Genomic DNA, 18,701 nt, shown 5'->3' with positions numbered 1-18,701 from the left:
ACTTCTTTTTTGCAGTCCTATAAACCCTTTTGTCTCCATGAAAAGAAGCAAAAAATATTTCTAGTCATATATATATATATAATTAAAAATCTTAGGGTAGCAAGAATATTCATAGAAAAATTCTTAGTTACCAGTGGTCTAGCGAGATGGAAAAATTTAGTCAATAGACTATTCATTATTCATAGAAGAATACACTGTACATTCAAACATATAAGAGATAACCAAAAAATAGGCTATCTGACTCACTAGAAAGAGCAGTTAAAACTCCAAGCCACTAATAGTTGCAATTATGTATTTAAATGTACTGTATTCTTCTATACATATATATATATATGTATATATAAATGTATGTATATTTAATTAAAAAGTTACAAATTTAGGTTTGATAAGTTCTATAAACGAATCTCTTGGTCCTTCAATCACTGTTATAACATTTTGCCGACTAAACGTTCATCTTTGCATAAATGCGTGTGTGTAAGCCATAGGCATAAAATCTGTAAAAATTTGTCAAATCCCAGTTGCCTCCCTTACATCCAGATCTCCCCCTCATCCTCTCTCTCTCTCTCTCTCTCCCATTTTCCGTCTTCCTAAATCTTTTATACAATATCTAAACTAAATCTCTCTCAACCTTTATCGTTCTTTTCCTTTGTTTTTATTAATTAAATAAAAATTAATTTCCATATTTAACAAATAACACCTTAATTAACGCACACGTTTGTGTGTATTTCAATGACTTCGTAAAAACCTGATCTGCAAGTATGGTAGAAACATTCGTTGGCGTGTACAAGGTCATCCTGTCTTTCGTTTCGCCTGAATTGACCTGGGCTGCTTTGTATCCTTTCTGACCAATTGAATGGTATCCTAGTGGTTCTGCATAGGAACAGACGCAGCGGCAGTAGCTGCACCTTTTACACAGGTATCCATCCATTCTACGTCCTCACAGCCTTGGCCAACTTGACTTCTTCAGCTTCTATGAACACTTCTTGGAAACATTTTGCTTGTTTTGGATGGTGAACAGGGAAATAGCTTGGGTGCACCCTGGGGGTGTTTGGGAATATCCAATATGAGAGTTGTGGGGTGTGGTAAGTAGCTTTGCTTACCAACCACATGGTTCCAGGTTCAGTCCCGTTATAGAAACTGTACCAAGTTAGACAAACTGGACTTTAGTGCAGCTTTCTGACTTGCCAGCTTCTGTCAAACAGTCCAACCCATATCAGCATGGAAAATGGTCGTTAGATGATGACGATGATGATGATGGTGGTGGTGGTGGTGGTGATCATGATGGTGATGATATATTGGTTGAAAGGCAAGAAAACAGGAATTATATAATCATTGGCTTATAGTTGTTTCTGCTTTAAGGTACAGTGAATTCTCAGAGCAGAGTGGTTGTGTGTCATAGCAGAAACAGCAGTAAGCTTATGAAGTCGATCACTTGATTATTGTTCTCTTGTTGTTGTTCGTCAATTATTTCCCATAATGCTCTGTATTTGCCTCTTGCTTTATTCTGGAGCAGATGAGTTCTAGCAGCTTCTTATTAATATTGCTATGTCTAAATGAAACCATGAAAAATATATATGTGTATATATGTATAATGTGTATGTATATGCATGTACATATCTGTGTGTGTATATAATATATATATATCTACATTTATGTACAATATAGGATGTATATATATGTATGTACATATGTATATATATATATAATCATCATCATCATTTAAAATGTATATATATATATATGTGTACACATGTATGTACATATGTGTGCATATGTATATACGTGTGTGTATATGTGTATGTACATATGTATATATTTATATTCGTATATATATGCTAGCATGGAGAACGGACGTTAAACGATGATGATATGTGTATATTTTTTGTGTGTATGTTTATATATATATATACACGAATGTTTATATATGTATGTATGTATATGTGATATATATGTTTGTGTGTATGCACACATATAGATGTATGTATTTATATCTGTCCTTCTATACTCATGTGCCTGGATTCTCTTTTGTGTTGCAGGTCAGTGTGTCGTGTGCCTCGGAGGGCACGAGAAACTTTTGACCACCTGGCTCTTACACTCTCAGGCAAGTAGCTGTGATGATAAATGGAAATCAAACAGAATAGGCCGTGACATTTTCACACGTTATGAACAGAAACCTGGTCCTCGAAAAGAAAAAGATACACACGTCCCGGAACGACCATCAGTATGTATAAACAACTGTCTTTTCATCCTCTTTATTTCCTTCTTTTTTGTATAATCATTTTATGGAGCCGACATACATATATTACTGGTGTTGTTGTTGTTATTATATAAAGGTGGCGAGCTGGCAGAAACGTTAGCACGCCGGGCGAAATGCTTAGCAGGATTACGTCTGCTGTTACGTACTGAGTTCAAATTCCGCCGAGGTCGACTTTGCCTTTCATCCTTTCGGGGTTGATAAATTAAGTACCAGTTATGCACTGGGGTCGATGTAATCGACTTAATCCATTTGTCTGTCCTTGTTTGTCCTCTCTGTGTTTAGCCCCTTGTGGGTAGTAAAGAAATATGTATTTCGTCTGTCTTTATGTTCTGAGTTCAAATTCCGCCGAGGTCGACTTTGCCTTTCATCCTTTTGGGGTGGATAATTTAAGTACCAGTTGCACACTGGGGTCAATCTAATCAACCGGCCTCCTTCCCCCAAATTTCGGGCCTTGTGCCTAGAGTAGAAAACAGTATTCCAAGGCTGCAAGCTGGCAAAGACATCAGCACGCTGGGCGAAATGCTTTGCAGTGTTTCGTCTGTCTTTGTGCTCTGAGTTCAAATTCTTCCAAGGTAGACTTAGCCTGTCATCCTTTCAAAGTTGATAAAATAAGTACCAGTTGTGTAATGGGGTTGATGTAATCGACTATCCCCATCCCCCCAAATTCCAGGACTTATGCCTATAGTACAAAGGATTATTATTATTATTATTATTATTATTAGTAGTAGTAGTAGTAGTAGAATGGCAGCAAGCTGGCAGAATCGTTAGCACGCCGGGCGAAATGCTTAGCTGTATTTTGTCCGTCTTTACATTCTGAGTTCAAATTCCACTGTGGTCGACTTTGCCTTTCATCCTTTTGGGGGTGATAAATTAAGCACCAGTTGCATACTGGGGTCGATCTAATTGACTCCCCCCCCACCGGCCTAGAGTAGAAAAGAGTTGTAGTATTAGTATGAATATTATTTTATTATTTTTGTTATTTGACAGTAAACTGGCAGAATCTTTGGAAAGTGAGATCAAATGCCTTGTGGTATTATGAATTTTCTAATGTTCTCAGTTCAAATCACACAAGTGACAACTTGCCCTTTCATCACTCTGGGGTCAGTGAAATAAAGTGCCAATCAAATCCAGATGTTAATGATATTAACTTACCCCACTCCTCATAATTGCCACAATTGTGCTTAAAATAGAGTCTGTTGTTGCAACCCAAGCCCTAATCACCTTTGAACAGGTGTGTTTATGTTTGTTTTAACCATTTAGTTAGGTAAGGAAGGGTGGTAGCCTTGATCTTTAATTTTTTTAGAGACTCCATGATAGGTGGGACAGAGAGAAGAAGTTGCCCTCAAATCAGAAACTTGGAACATAATAAACTTTGCTGGAAATAGTCAAGGACCAGGTGGCGCTAATAAACCAGGGAATGGCATCAATCTACCACCCAAGAACTTACACAAGATGTCTTGCAGCATTAGTTCTAGTTTTTTTTCTTTTTTTCACTCTAGCACCCAAAGAACCCCTACCAATCTCTCACCCTGTTCTGGTTCTTTATCTCGTTGGCCCCAAAATGCTGAAAGTACACAGTTGGCCTTAGCTGGGTTTGAACCTAGACAGCAGAGAGCTGGAACAAATATGTCCTCTGCTTTCATGGCTACCATGTCACTGCTTCATGTACTGCACTTGTTTGACTTTCATAGAACGTTCCTTTGACGAGTGAGATATTTTTCACTTGTGGTTTACCTCCATAACAGTCAGGTTGTCGTCAAATGTAACGTTTATTTATTCTCATAGTTTTGAATTAATTTTACCATTATCTCATAGCTTTTAGATTTCAATTGTTTATTTTTAGAATGTCATTGTAGGGTAAGTGTGACACGCTGGATCTGGCCATTTTGAACATAAAACAGCAAGAATATTTGAGCAGGACATGACCGGTTTAAATCCTAAAGGATTCAACACAGTTTTCTTCATGCATTAGTCTTTAGTCTTTTGAGAGACAATCTTTCACTCATTTAACAATTAAGTAAAATGACTGACAAAAATTCAATTTACTCTTACTGCATATTGGTTTTTTTGAATTAACATTTTTGGGTTGTCTCCCTTGCTCCTCTTGGCAATAATTGCCATTAGCACTAAAAGTTATTTTACTCATTCCGAATGTAATTTGTGTGTAAATTTATTGTGTACACATATGACTACTCCCCTCCAACATATACACACACATATAATCACAAATATACACACATATACTAAAGTGTATTTCATTTTCTTGTAGAATTATTCTTCTTCAAGTGACAAATCTATGAAACCATTAGTGAAACTGTCAAATTTACCAGGTAAGTCTCTTCTAGAACAGCACCATCTTCATTATGGAACCTACCAAGTCAGTCCTTCAGAGGAAGCTAGAAATAATATCAAAGTCACCCTCAAACTACACAATGCTATATTAAAATACAAGCACTATGACCCGGCAAATATTATTTTTATTATTATTAGAAATGCATAGATTTCAGGACATCATTTCAGTTTCCTTGCCACAATAGGTGCAAGCATGGCTGTGTGATAAGAAGCTTGCTCCCCAACCACATGGTTCTGGGTTCAGTCCCACTGCATGGCATCTTGGGCAAGTGTCTTCTACTGTAGCCTTGAGCCAACCAAATTCTTGTGAGTGGGTTTGACACAAGGAAACTGAAAGAAGCCCGTTGTCCATATGTGGGAAGGGGTGTCTGTCTGTCTGTTTGCCCTCCACCCCACTGCTTGACAACTGGCATTGGTGTGTTTACATCTCCATGCCTTAGCAATTTGGCAAAAGGAAACTGATAAAATAAGCAACAGATTTAAAAGTAAGCAATTGGGTTCATTCAATCAACTAAAATTTCTTTAAGGCTGTGCTCCAGCATGGACGCAGTCTAAAGACTGGAGCAAGTTAAAGATTAAAAGATAATGCTCATTTTATTTTTGTTTTTTGTTTTTCAATGTGGCTGCATGGTTGAGCCATTCCTTTCGATCTGGGCTTTCCAAATTTGTATCTTTGCAATAATATAATGTTGGAGTTTTGGATGTGTGTGGCATCAGCAACAGCTTACAGAGTTGCGTTCGTAGTAAGCTTAATCACTTTTGACTGTGTATATACAAACACACACACACACACCTATGCACACACTGGTACTCGTATAAAACCGCTTGGGTCAGCTGGTTTGACAGGAACTGGTCAGTCATAGTAATGTACCAAGTTCCATTGTCTGCTTTGGTATGGCTTCTACTGCTGGATGCTCTTTCTAATCCCAGCTACTTTACAGAGTGTACTGGGTGCTTTTGAGGTAGTATCTATCTATCCATCCATCCGTCTGTCTGTCTATCTATCTATCGTCTATCTATCTATCTATCTATCAGTCTGTCTGTCTGTCTATCTATCAATCTATCTATCTTTTGATCGAAATTCGATCCACTTTTATTTTTTTCCTCTTCCCAAAAAGAAAAACTCTACTTTGTATTTCGTCCCCTCTATGTTCAGCCCTATGTGGCCAATAAAGAAACATATCTATCTATCTGTCTGTCTGTCTGTCTATCATTCTACTTATCAATCTGTTTGTCTGTCTATCTATCCATCTATCTGTCTCTCTGTCTATCTATCTATCTATACACACACGCACACACACACACACCATCTCAAACTCATTGGTAACACTGACCTCTTTGAAATCTTTATCAATCAACTTTTAACTGGGAAAATATAGGCACAGTTTGTGTGGTTGAGAATCTTGCTTCACAACCATGGGGTCTTGAGTTCAGTGTCATTGCACAACACCTTGGTCAGATGTCCCCTTCAATAGCCTCAGGCCGACCAAAACCTTGTGAGTGGATTTGGTTGATGGAAACTGAAAGAAGCCTGTTGTATATAATTGTTTCTTTTATTTTTATTTTTAAATATTTAAACCCCCAACTCTGATCTGAATTCTGAAAAAAAAAAAATAAAAGAGTTTATTTGAATTGTTTTTTTTTTAAAAAAAAATCCGATATTTCTGTGATGTCAGTTTCTCTATGCAGAATAACCTGGTTCTTGTTGCAGAATCATGGGAACCACTGCTGCGGGAGAGCACTGACACCCGATGGAAGAAGTATGACTCACATGGATTCTATAGGAATTTCGCCAAACGTAAACCTAACAGGTTGTCCAGTGCTGGCAAAGAACGCCACCCACAACACCGTCCAGCGGCAGCAATGAGTAAGTGGCCCTGCTCAGTGTGGTTGGCAGATGTGGGTGTCAGAGTGGCACATAGTGTCGATAGGAACTGGATAGAAATGTTGTCCCTATAACTAACTCAGCTTCATTTATTGCCCCTTAGCCTTTGCTCATCACTTCTCTGTTAGCTCTACACACCAATCGTAGCCTTTAAATCACTTTCAGTTGTCTTAAGAATAATATATTGGATAATTTAGTCCATGGTACTGCATTACCTCTAAGCAAAAAGATGGGATGGTCATGAATGGAATGCTTTTGATTGCAAGCCTGCTTGGTCATGGCAGACATGGGGTTCAACAACACCTTACTTCCACCTCGCTGCACTTAATGGCACGAAGTAAACTTGTTTCACAGTTTCAAATCACTTCAAAATCTCATTCTTTTTCTGCATATAGACAAGTCTTCACATGTTCTTATGCTCTTACTCATGTCCAGAAAATTCATCGTAAACATTTTCCATGTGGGAAAATTTGCTGTAGAAAATGTCGCTGACTGCAAACTTCAATGACTCACTTAAAAAAGAAAATTATCTTTCTCTAATTAGAAGATTAGTTGAAGTTACCATTTTAAGAAAACGGCTAATCTTTTTTTTTTTCTTTTTTTGACGGAGAATATATTTTTTGATGATAAATATATTTTTTGATGATAAATATATTTTTTGATGGTAAATATATTTTTTTGTAGTGAATATATTTTTTGACAGAGAATACATTTTTTGACAGAGAATATATTTTTTAACGGAAAATATATTTTTTGACAGTGTATATACTTTTTGGTAGTGAATATATTTTTTTATGGTGAATTTTCCTATGGCAAAAATGTTTACGGTACAATTTCCTACAACTGCTCTTACCATTCATCTTTGATTCTAAGAAGAAACCCCATTCATACTCAAAAGGTTGTTGAGAATGAAAGTGTTCTTCAGTAGTTCCATTGCCACCCCACAAATATTGGAATTGAAGAAAACATTGACTAGACTTCTCTGTGGCATTATCAAAGCCTACCTTTTAAGAAATTCTTATCAACTCATGTGTTCTTGCCTTCCAGAATCAGCCACACCGCCGTGTAAACTAGAGGGAACATGGTACAATGAGCTTGGTTCAGAGGTTATACTCAAACAAGACAATGCCGGTATAATCAAAGGTAACAGCTTCATACTCTTCTCTTTTCTGTTCTTTTCTTCTCTCTATCCTCTTAATTAATTTAATGATTTGAAATTGCTCTTCTTTCAAAATTCCTTCCCCATACACCTCTTCCTCGTTTCCGTAACGCTGTGACTGCTGCTACTGATGATTGTTGTTGTTAAGCAACAAGATGGGTAAGGGTGATTAGGTGATGGTCTAGGGCTTAGGGGCGGGAGATCCCAGACCTTAGGAAAAAAAAAAAAAAAAAAAAACTTTGATCATCTTTTTGTAGTCAAGGGCTCTTCGTTGACGCCCAACACCACTGGGAGGTGGCCCTCAAAGTCTCTGGAAATGGAGATCTCCAGGTCCAAATTCTTGGACGGCTGCTACTGATGATGGTGGTGGTGATAGTAATGTTGATTGCTTCCACTTTCTTCTCTTATTTTTTATTATTTTTTAATGGATTTGTGTGCAAATGTTTTTTTGTTTTTTTTAATTTATGTCCCATATTTGATGACATAACAAATGCCTGGCATATTCAGTGCATTCCAATTTCAGCTGCACATATTCAGGAACAGAGATTTTGTGCATTAAAACATGATGTGACTTTTTGGGTGAAGGTGCATGGCTAAGTGGTTGAGGTACCCAACCCTTCCTAATCTATGCTGGGTGTATTCAATACATGGTTTTCTATATTTGCTTTCTGGGGGTATTTGCTTTCTGAACGTAATTGCTGATTTTATTATTGGTTTTATTTATTCTTCTATATTTGGCTTAATTCTTAATATTTGGTTATGGTGGGGATAAACGTGTGTGTTGGGCAGATCTACAATGTAGCATACCACCTCCCTTTTTTTTTTTTGTCCCTGTTTTAATAGCATCTGTGAAGTTTCAGTAACCTGAGATCTGTTTGGAGAGAGAGAAAAGTGGAAGCTATCCTCTGTCCCCAGAAGCAAATTTTTTTTTTTCCCACGAAAGTTCCGGACACCAGTAATAAACTCATTTGCATACAGCCAATCAGAGCTCACTTTGACCTTATCAACTTAACAGACACACTCTACCAAGTAAACTAAAGACGAAGAACAGTGTTGTAAGTTGACCGATGGCCAAGTTAGGAGACAAATAATTAGATAGATTTTCATCCATACCTATTATCGGATTTTGTTAGGGCCCCATATGGTAAAGATGTGGGTAGAGAGTGATATGCTAGCAACCTTCTCCCTTTGCTGTTTTACAAAGTAAACAACAACACAAATAACTACTCAGAGGCAGCCATGGTTGCAACAAGAACAAGAACAACAAGCATTCTTAAAAGAGAAAACAAGCATTTTTAGAAGAGAAAAGAAGCTTGGTCATTCCTTATCCAAATGACCGTATCTTATCTCCCATCACTTGCTGTGCGCTCATAAATTAGTTTGATAGCTGAGCTCTGATTGGCTGTATGCAAATGAGTTCATAACCGGGGTCAAGAACTCCCGTGGGGAAAAAATATTTTGCGTCCCAGAAATACTATCTAAATATAGCAACCGCGGTACTGAAGACAGCTTAGGAGAAAGGGCTTGTGATAAACTGGATGATGGAATAGGTTTATTATGCCCTTACGTTTAAGTTGGTCACAGACGGGTTTGCACAAACCGTTTGCCGTAAACGCTTTTTGCTTCTGCGAAATGTCCAAAACCTCCTTTTAACTGTCCATAACGTTTGAATACTTCAAGGGAGATAGCTCTTATTTATATAAGAAAGTTGTCTCCCCTGTACCGTTAGCTAAATCTCTTTCAAATCATCCCCACCTATTTTAATCAAACGTATATTTTCTAGTGTGATTGCACCTGTGTGCCTTCTGTAGTGCTAATGTGTATTATGCGTGAATATATTGTCAGACAGAACTGTCTGACAAAAATGTTTAACAAAACTGTCACTTCAAACTGAGTAATAGTTTGAAAAGTTTTTTTTCTGCTCTACCTTTTTGAATTCAACTCTTACTTGTTTCAGTCATTTGACTGCGGCCATGCTGGAGCACCGCCTTTAATCGAGCAACTCGACCCCGGGACTTATTCTTTTGTAAGCCCAGTACTTATTCTATCGGTCTCTTTTGCCGAACCGCGAAGTAACGGGGACATAAACACACCAGCATCGGTTGTCAAACAATGCTAGAGGACAAACACAGACACACAAACACACACACGCATATATACGACAGGCTTCTTTCAGTTTCCGTCTACCAAATCCACTCACAAGGCTTTGGTCGGCCTGAAGGCTATAGTAGAAGACACTAACCCAAGGTGCCACGCAGTGGGACTGAACCCGGAACCATGTGGCTGGTACACAAGCTACTTACCACACAGCCACTCCTGCACCTCAACTGTTCTTTTTTCCACTTTTTTTGCACTGCTTTCTTGTGTGTTGTGTGTGTGTGTGTGTGTGTGTGTGTGTGTGTGTGTGTGTGTGATACTGCTGTTGGTGTCACATAAAAAGTACCCAGTCCACACTCTGTAAACTGGTTGGTATTCGAAGGAGCATCCAGCCGTAGAAGGGACGCCAAAGCAGACAGCAGAGCTTTGCAGTCTTCCAACTTGCCAGCTCCTGTTAAGCCATCCAACCCATGCCAGCATGGAAAATCGACATTAAACAATGATGATGAGGATAATTCAAATTTGTATCCAGCTCACCAGTTATCTTCTACACGAGTAATTTCTCAATCACTGTTTGCCCATATCAGTTTGGGTTAAATTTGACAAAGGCATGCATTTGTTGGTGGATATTTGCTATTAACCCATTCATGCCGATCGTCCGTTTAAACTGACACTTAACTTATAAGGCTATAAAACAAATACTTGATGCAAATTGTGATTTGTGTGTGATTTGTATCAAAGAATGAAACATGTTCTTAACACGTACGCAGTCTGTATCAAACGGATTTCAATTAAATTTTTTTCAGTTGTTATTCAAATCAAAATAATGGTATCTGTGAATTTTCAGGCAATTTCATTCAATAGAAAAATTTCAACATGAATGCATTAATAGCACTCAAAGATGCAGAAATTTAGATTTAACAATTCCCACTCTGGGATTCTTTTCACTGTTGCTTTTGTTATTCTTTAACTTTTTAACTCTCTCCACCTAAATGAGATGCTTTCTCGAGATGAATATCACAGTTTTGTGGCTTTCTATTGTATATCCATGATTTTAAGATAAACAGAATGATATATTTATTTATTTATTTATTTTAGGTGAGTACCGAACTGCTGTGGAACAAAGTCCAGGAGCTGCAGGAAATACTCACTCTCTCGTCCATGGCATCGGTAATTTCCATGAACCAAACTCAACATTTGGATTCCATGTAGTGTGGAGAAATGGTGAATCAGTAACTGGATTTGTAGGTGAGTAAACACTTAACATTATTAAATACAGGTCAATAGACACAGTAAATATTCTTTTCTACTCTAGGCACAAGGCCTGAAATTTTAGGGGAGGGGCCAATCGATTAGATTGACTTCAGTACACAAGTGGTGCTTAATTTATCAACCCCCAAAGGATGAAAGGCAAAGACAGACGAAATACCTATTTCTTTATTGCCCTCAAGGGTCTAAACACAGAGGGGACAAACAAGGACAAGCAAACGGATTAAGTCGATTATATCGACCCCAGTGCGTAATTGGTACTTATTTAATCGACCCTGAAAGGATGAAAGGCAAAGTCGACCTCGGTGGAATTTGAACTCAAAATGTAAAGACAGACAAAGTACCACTAAGCATTTTGCCCGGCGTGTTAACGCTTCTGCCAGTTTTCTGTCTTATACAGAGTAAACATTAGTTAATAGATGTGAGGCTCAGGGGCTCTTGAGGTTTGCAGGGATCTGCTATTGACCATATCTGTATCTTTTATTTCAGTCATTAGACTGTGGCCATACTGGAGCACCACAAATTGATCACAGGACTTAGTTTTGTAAGTCCAGTACTTATTCAGTTGGTCTCTTTTGGTCATGCACTTATGGGGAGTTATGGGGATGTAAACAAACCAACACTAATTGTCAAGTGATAGTGAGGGGTACAGAGAACCTTCCCCCATATATATATGTATATAAAATATGTGTGTGTGTGTGTGTGTGTGTATGATGGGCTTCCTAACAGTTTCCATCTACCAAACTCACTCACGAGGTGTACTGGCAAGTGCTGCAGAGTAGGAGTGAAACTGAAACCACATACTTACAATGTGAACTTCTTAACTGCACAACCACAGTCTCTGCCCTTTTTTGTGGGAAATTTCAAGATTTTACTTCACAACTATTTTGTGATCCTTCTTGAGCAAGTAACTTAACTTTGGTTAAGGTGAATTATTAATAGTAAAGATTGTTTGCCAACATAACATGGCAGTCCTGGTTTAGGACTAATGTTGCTGTAATTTTAGCCCCAGGCGACATCGGCTCCAGCTGGTGATATGACACGATCTGTATCCTTATATCTTCGAACAAAGGAATCTAGCACCCCCACTCAGCTCAAAACAATATCTGTGTATCGCGATTTCTGAGTCATTTCCCTTCATCAGCAAAGAATAATTGTTCGGCTAGAGGTGGCGCTGCCAAATTCCCGTTCGAAATATATAGTTTCCAAAGTGACAACTAGTCACTGATCTATGAATTAGAAAATTACTATTTTTAAATCTCACAACGTGCTGATGAAAGGAAATAACCTGGAAATCACGATAAACAGATAATGTTTACTACTCTAGGGGGAGGAGGCCAGTTGATTAAATCGACCCCCAGTGCGTAACTGGTACTTAATTTATCGACCCCGAAAGGATGAAAGGCAAAGTCGACCTCAGCAGAATTTGAACCCACAACGTAAAGACAGACGAAATACATATTTCTTTACTACCCACAAGGGGCTACACACAGATGGCTGAGTTGGGGTTCTAGATTCCCTTGTTTGAAAATATAAGGACACAGATCGTGTCGTATAGCCAGCTGGAAACGATGTCTCCTGGGGCTAAATTACGGCAACGTTCGTCCTAAACCAGGACTGCCATGTTATGTTGGCAAACAAGCTTTACTCCAAAGTACCGTTGTTGAATATCTCTCGTTGTGGGATTTAAAAATGGTAATCTTCGAATTATTGATAGTTGGACAGCCATGCAGCATCCAGTTGCAGGAAGAAATGCTGCAAGAAATAAACCATTCCTTCATCCATGTTTACATGAACAAACATTGATGTAAAAAACCCCAAAAGGAACATATACAGAGGATAAGATGATTGCGCTTAGAATAATAGTAGGGTACTGAACAAATGAGGGCACTTGGCATGCCAAAGATAACAGCCAAGTCTCCCTCACGTCAGAAAACAACACAGCTCCCATGACTTTCGGAAACATTTTTTCACGCTCAGAGTTGCTGAAGCATGGAATAAACTGCCTGCGTCAGTTGTTGACTGCCATGACACTGCATCCTTTAAGGCCCTCATGCTTTCCGAAATCCGCCGAAACTACACCTGATTATATATACACTTTAGATGAGTTGTAGTGCACCTGAGCACTGTACACAATTATTATTATTATTATTATTATCACAGCCTACTAAGTTAAAAAAGAAAAACACTAAAATTCTTTGGTATTGTGACACAAGCTTAGTTATGCTGAGTTTGAAAATAAGGTGGGGTAGTCACGACTGGAATGTCTTTCACTTGCAATAGCAACAAAAACGATGATGTTGATGATGATGATGATTTGAAATTTTTGACCCAGGGCCAGCAATTTTGGGGGAGGGGCTCCGACGATTACACTGCTCCTCAGTGCATAACTGGTACTTATTTATCACCCCTGAAATGATGACAGGCGAAGTTGTCCTTGGCAGAATTTGATCCCAGAATGCCACTAAGCGTTTTGTTTCTGGTGTTAACAGTTTTGCCATCTTGCCACCGTAGTAATAATAATAATAATAATAATCTTTTCTACTGAAGACCCAAGGCCTGAAATTTGTGTGTGTGTGTGGAGGTAATGTAAGTCAATTGCATTGACCTGAGTGTATAACTGGTACTTATTTTAATCTGAAAGGATTTAAATCAAAGTCAACCACAGCAGAATTTGAACTCACAGCATGAAGACGGATGAAATACCTGGAGTGCCTTCATAATAATAATAATAATAATTTCTATTATAGGCATATAAGACTTGAAATTTGCGGGTGGTGGGAGAGTAAATCGATTACATTGATCCCAGTGCATAACTGGTACTTATTTTATTGACCCTGAAAAGATGAAAGGCAAAGTCGACATGGGAGGAATTTGAACTCAGAACATAACAATGGGCGAAATACCTCTAAGCATTTCATCCAGCGTGCTAACGATTCTGCCAGCTTGCTGCCTTCATAATGATAATAATAATAATGGTTTAAAATTTTGGCATAGTTCCAGGAATTTTATAGGGGAGTTAAAGTTACTGACATTGACCCCATTGCCCAGCTGCTGGATAAAGGTTAACCTGGGGCTAAAACCATAACTGGTACTAGTCCAGATTGTTGAAAGTCCACGGCAGAACTTGGAACATTAAAAGACTGGAATGGAATAAAATCTGAAATCTATACTAGGGGAGACAACTCTTAATAATACAGTTCTATATTTAAGAGATGCGGAATTATTTACATTATTTACATTTGATGGATATTTGCCCTCATCTTGTTTGTTGTTAACACATTTCGGCTGATATACCCTCCAGCCTTCATCAGGAGTCTTGGGGAAATTTCGAACTTGGGTTCTCATTCCAAAGGTATTTTTCGATATTATTATTATTATTATTATTCAGGTCACTGCCTGGAATCGAACTTGGAATCTTGAGGTTAGTAGCCCGCACTCTTAACCACTACGCCATAAGGCATAGTGGTTAAGAGGACATATGACATAATGGTTAAGAGCGTGGGCCAGTAACCCCAAGATTCCGAGTTCGATTCCAGGCAGTGATCTGAATAATAATAATAATAACATTGAAAAATACCTTAGGAATTAGAACCCAGGTTTGAAATTTCCCCAAGACACCTGATGAAGGCTGGAGAGTATATCAGCTGAAACGCTGTGTTAACAACAAACAAGACGAGGACAAATATCTGTCAAATGTAAATAACAACTCTTAATATTTTATTCATTGATTGATTGAGATTTAGCATATCTTAATGCAGTAGTTCCCGACCTGTCACCCATGGACTCCTGGTGGGGCCTGTGAGCATGTTAAGCTGACGGACCTCTCAATATCCTGGGGACCATGGGAAAATTCATTTAAGTAAGAAGAGTCCTTAATAGTGAAAAGGTTGGGAACCCCCTGCCTTAATGGAATGAGAAGGAGGATGAAGTGGGGCCAAGGGAAGTTTTCTCTGATACAAATAAGGATGTAATATTATGTATCAAATATGTTAAATCTTCCCTTTTGTCGTTCAGTTGCAATAAAATATTATAGATTGGTTATGTCTCCTTTCGTTAAGATTATGCACTTTTTGATGTAAACTGAAAACTAATAGATAACAAGGTGGCAAATGTATAACAAGGGCTTGCTGATTGCAGATTGTTGCCTCTGAAAACTGTACATTGAATACTACTTATATGTATTTCAAGTGTTGGACTCTGGCCATGCTGGGGCAATGCCTTGAAGAGTTTAGTCAATCAAGATTGGCTCCTGTATTCATTTTTAAGCTAGGTGCTTATTTCATCAGTCTCTTTCACTCAAACTGCAAAATTACAGGATGCAAACAAGGCAACACCAGTTGTCTAGCAGTGGGGCCTCACACACACACACACTTTAATCTTTCAACAATTGAAAGAATCCACAGATTCCGGTCCTCTTTACATAAACAAGAGAAAAATCTTGCTTAATTGTCTTGCATTTGAAGTATATGAATTACAAATATATGTGATTAATTAGTTATTACTTGTTAATTGATATAAATATTGATTTCTAAAATAGATGCAACAGACCACAAATACACTGTTATGTATAGAATTCTTGTATTTAAGTTTGTATTTCATAGAACCATGTGGTTGTGGAGCCAATTTCTTGCCTGTGCTTCTCAACATTGTTCTATTAACCCTTTCATTACCAACCTGGCTGAAACTGCCTCTGGCTCTGAGTACAAATGTCTTGTTTTCATAAGTTTTGAATTAAAATCTTTCACCAAACTTTAGTCACAATTTACGTTCCTAACATTAGCTGAATGATAACTAAGTTATTTTACTAAATTCTTTGTTATATTTAAAATAATTGAAAGAAAAAACAGAGCATCTCAAAATAAATACAGTAAAGAAAGGGTTAAAGATTTTTGTCTTTAGTTCTATAGTTAAGGTTGTTTATGGTATAACACTTGAACACATAATGTGACAATCAGAATATTATTATAGGGAAATTTGTATGAGTTCCTGAATTGCTGTTTTATGGTATTTTTGTTCTAACAGATCCTCTTTCTTTCTTTCTCGCTTACAGGTCAGTGCCATTCCACATGTGCATTGGAACAAATGGACACACTGGAGATGAGATGGATTCTGTGGCAGTCCATTGACAAATGTCAAGACCACTGGAGATCTACGTTATATGGAGTAAATACATTTACAAGATATGAACAGGCAGCAGGTACCATCATCATTATTATTATTATTATATGAAAACTCACAGCTAATTTTACTGGGTATGATGGAAGTGTCAGCTGTCCACAGCCAACAGACCAAGGTGACCGAATCCACTCACAAGGCTTTGGTCGGCCCAAGGCTATAGTAGAAGACACTTGCCCAAGGTGTCATGCAGTGGGACTGAACCCAGAACCATGTGGTTCGTAAGCAAGCTACTTACCACACAGCCACGCCTATGTCTATATATTTACATGTGGTAATCCATTAGCATATTCTCTTTACTTATTTCAGTCATTTGATTGTGGCCATGCTGGGGCACTGCCTTTAGTTGAGCAAATCAACCCCAGGACTTATTTTTTGTAGGCCTAGTACTTATTCTGTTGGTCTCCTATGCCGAACCACTAAGTTACGGGGACGTAAACACACCAGCATCGGTTGTCAAGCGATGTTGCGGGGACAAACATACACAAACACATATATATATATATATATATATATGTATACGTATATGTATATGTATATATATATATCTAAAAAAATACAAACTGGGACAAGAAAGCAAAACATTTGGAAGACGATACAAAAAACACGGACGGGACATTCGAAGCCTTCAATCTTCAGTCAAGAACCGGATCATCCTCGCAATTTCGGCTGATTAATCTTGAGATTGCTCCGATCTGGCCAGCCCCAAAGGAAAATCTAAGCCAAGCACATTAGATTCCTTGGAAGAAAGATATACACACATATATACACGACAGGCTTCTTTCAGCTTCCATCTACCAAATCCACTCACAAGGCTTTGGTCTGCCAGAGACTATAGTAGAAGACACTTACCACACAGCCACTCCTGCGGAATTCATACAAAAAAATATTCATAGTACAAAAAGTGGGAATGAACAAGCTTTCATCCAAATCACAACAATTGTTTTTTGTGCGTTAGAATCAGCTGTTAGTTACAAAGTGTTTCACATATTATTAAAGAAATATTATACATCTACTCACCTGAAGATGTGCAGGTATACAGGTATTGCTGGATCATTATTTCTATATGTACATGTGTTTCAGCTCAAAGACTGTGGCCTTGCTGGGACATCACCAGTGTGTCATTACCTTTTCAATGGCCCTTCTTTTGTCACTGGCTTTTTTGGTGAAGGAGAGAATCTGATATTGTCCCCTTTTTTGTGTTTCTGTTATGTATTGTTTAAATTATATCATTTATTCTATTTCATTAATTCGAGTGTGATCATTGCCAGCGTTGCCTTAGCGGCACATGAGCTGGTGGCACGCGAAAAACAACATTCGAGTGTGGTTGTTGCCAGTGTCGCCAGACTGGCTCCCATGCAGGTGGCACATAAAAAATACCTTTTAAGCATGGTCGTTGCCTGAACCGCCTTACTGGCCCTCGTGCCAGTGGCACATAAAAGCACCCACTACACTCTTGGAGTGGTTGGCATTAGGAAGGGCATCCAGCTGTAGCATCCAACTTTGCCAGATCAGATTGGAGCCTGGGGTGGCCTCCTGGTTCGCCAGCCCTCAGTCAAAATCGTCCAACCCATGCCAGCATGGAAAGTGGACGTTAAACGATGATGATGATGACGATGATTAATTGTTTTCTTTTTTTTCTTGCAGGTCCCCGCAAAGCAGAGAATGTTCACGTCCCAAACCGTGCAGGGGAGGATATTAAACCTATTGAACCGATTTCCGCATCTTGTTGCCATGGTGCTTCTTTTCTTTCCCTGTTGTTCATTCTCCTCTTGGTTGCTTTGTGAAACTCTTTCAGCTTTTCTCTCTCTCTCTCTGTCTCTCTATCCCTCTCTGTCTCTCCCTCTCTCCCTCTCTCTCTATCCCACTCTTGAAAAAATTTTTTTTTCTAATTCCTTCATTCCTGGCGCTATGGCTCTGCCATGCTACACACCACACAACCACCCACACCAAACCACACTCACACACACATACGCACACACAAACATTCATCTTTGAGTTTTATATACCCCCTTACATCTTACTCCCCACCCACCCCCAGCTCTAATGAAAAGTCTCTGAGTCCCTAATGGCCCTTCCTTGACCATCATCTTCTCCCCTCTATTTGAAATCCCATTTATTCCTTTCCACTGGCCCACTTCCTCCTCATGGCCCCCCCCCCAACCAGAGAGAAAATAATTATCCACCCCTTCATCCCACCCCAAATATGCACCTGCCATCCTCCACCCTTATCTTCCACCTCCACAACTCCCTGCCCCTTTCAGACACCCCCAAATAAGAAACAACAGTAACATCAAAACATCTTGTCAGACGTCAGTCAAGGTGTAGGGGTGGGAGGGGTTGAACTGAAAGATTTTAGGGACTATTTCGGCTTTCTGCCTCTACCACCACCACCACCACCGCACCCCTACAAATCTCTCTTCTCTAACCATCCCCCTCTCTTTATCTCTCTCTCTCCTTGTCTCTTTCTTGGTCTTACATTTTGGACCCTTCCATCTAAAAAT

At 38.7% G+C, this 18,701-nt stretch overlaps 1 protein-coding gene across 4 annotated transcripts in view; it reads left to right on the top strand.

Moving 5' to 3' along the window:
* The window catches only part of LOC115218420, a 182,481-nt gene that overhangs the window by 163,583 nt on the left and 197 nt on the right, over positions 1-18,701 (top strand). For 3 of the 4 annotated variants that reach the window (XM_029788223.2, XM_036508500.1, XM_029788224.2), the window contains exons 5-11: positions 2,037-2,221; positions 4,527-4,587; positions 6,321-6,476; positions 7,542-7,637; positions 10,849-10,998; positions 16,073-16,219; positions 17,845-18,701. The exon at positions 17,845-18,701 is cut by the window's right edge and continues 197 nt beyond it. In XM_029788223.2, the coding sequence (XP_029644083.1) occupies positions 2,037-2,221; positions 4,527-4,587; positions 6,321-6,476; positions 7,542-7,637; positions 10,849-10,998; positions 16,073-16,219; positions 17,845-17,984 (935 nt within the window). In that variant the 3' untranslated portion in view covers positions 17,985-18,701. The remainder of the gene's footprint in view (positions 1-2,036; positions 2,222-4,526; positions 4,588-6,320; positions 6,477-7,541; positions 7,638-10,848; positions 10,999-16,072; positions 16,220-17,844) is intronic. The other variant, XM_029788225.2, reaches the window with a different exon arrangement.

Source organism: Octopus sinensis, linkage group LG13 (assembly GCF_006345805.1).
Source record: "Octopus sinensis linkage group LG13, ASM634580v1, whole genome shotgun sequence".
NCBI classification, from domain to species: Eukaryota; Metazoa; Mollusca; class Cephalopoda; order Octopoda; family Octopodidae; genus Octopus; species Octopus sinensis.
Note: the sequence above shows the minus strand (reverse complement) of the source record. Positions and strands in the feature narration are given on the sequence as shown.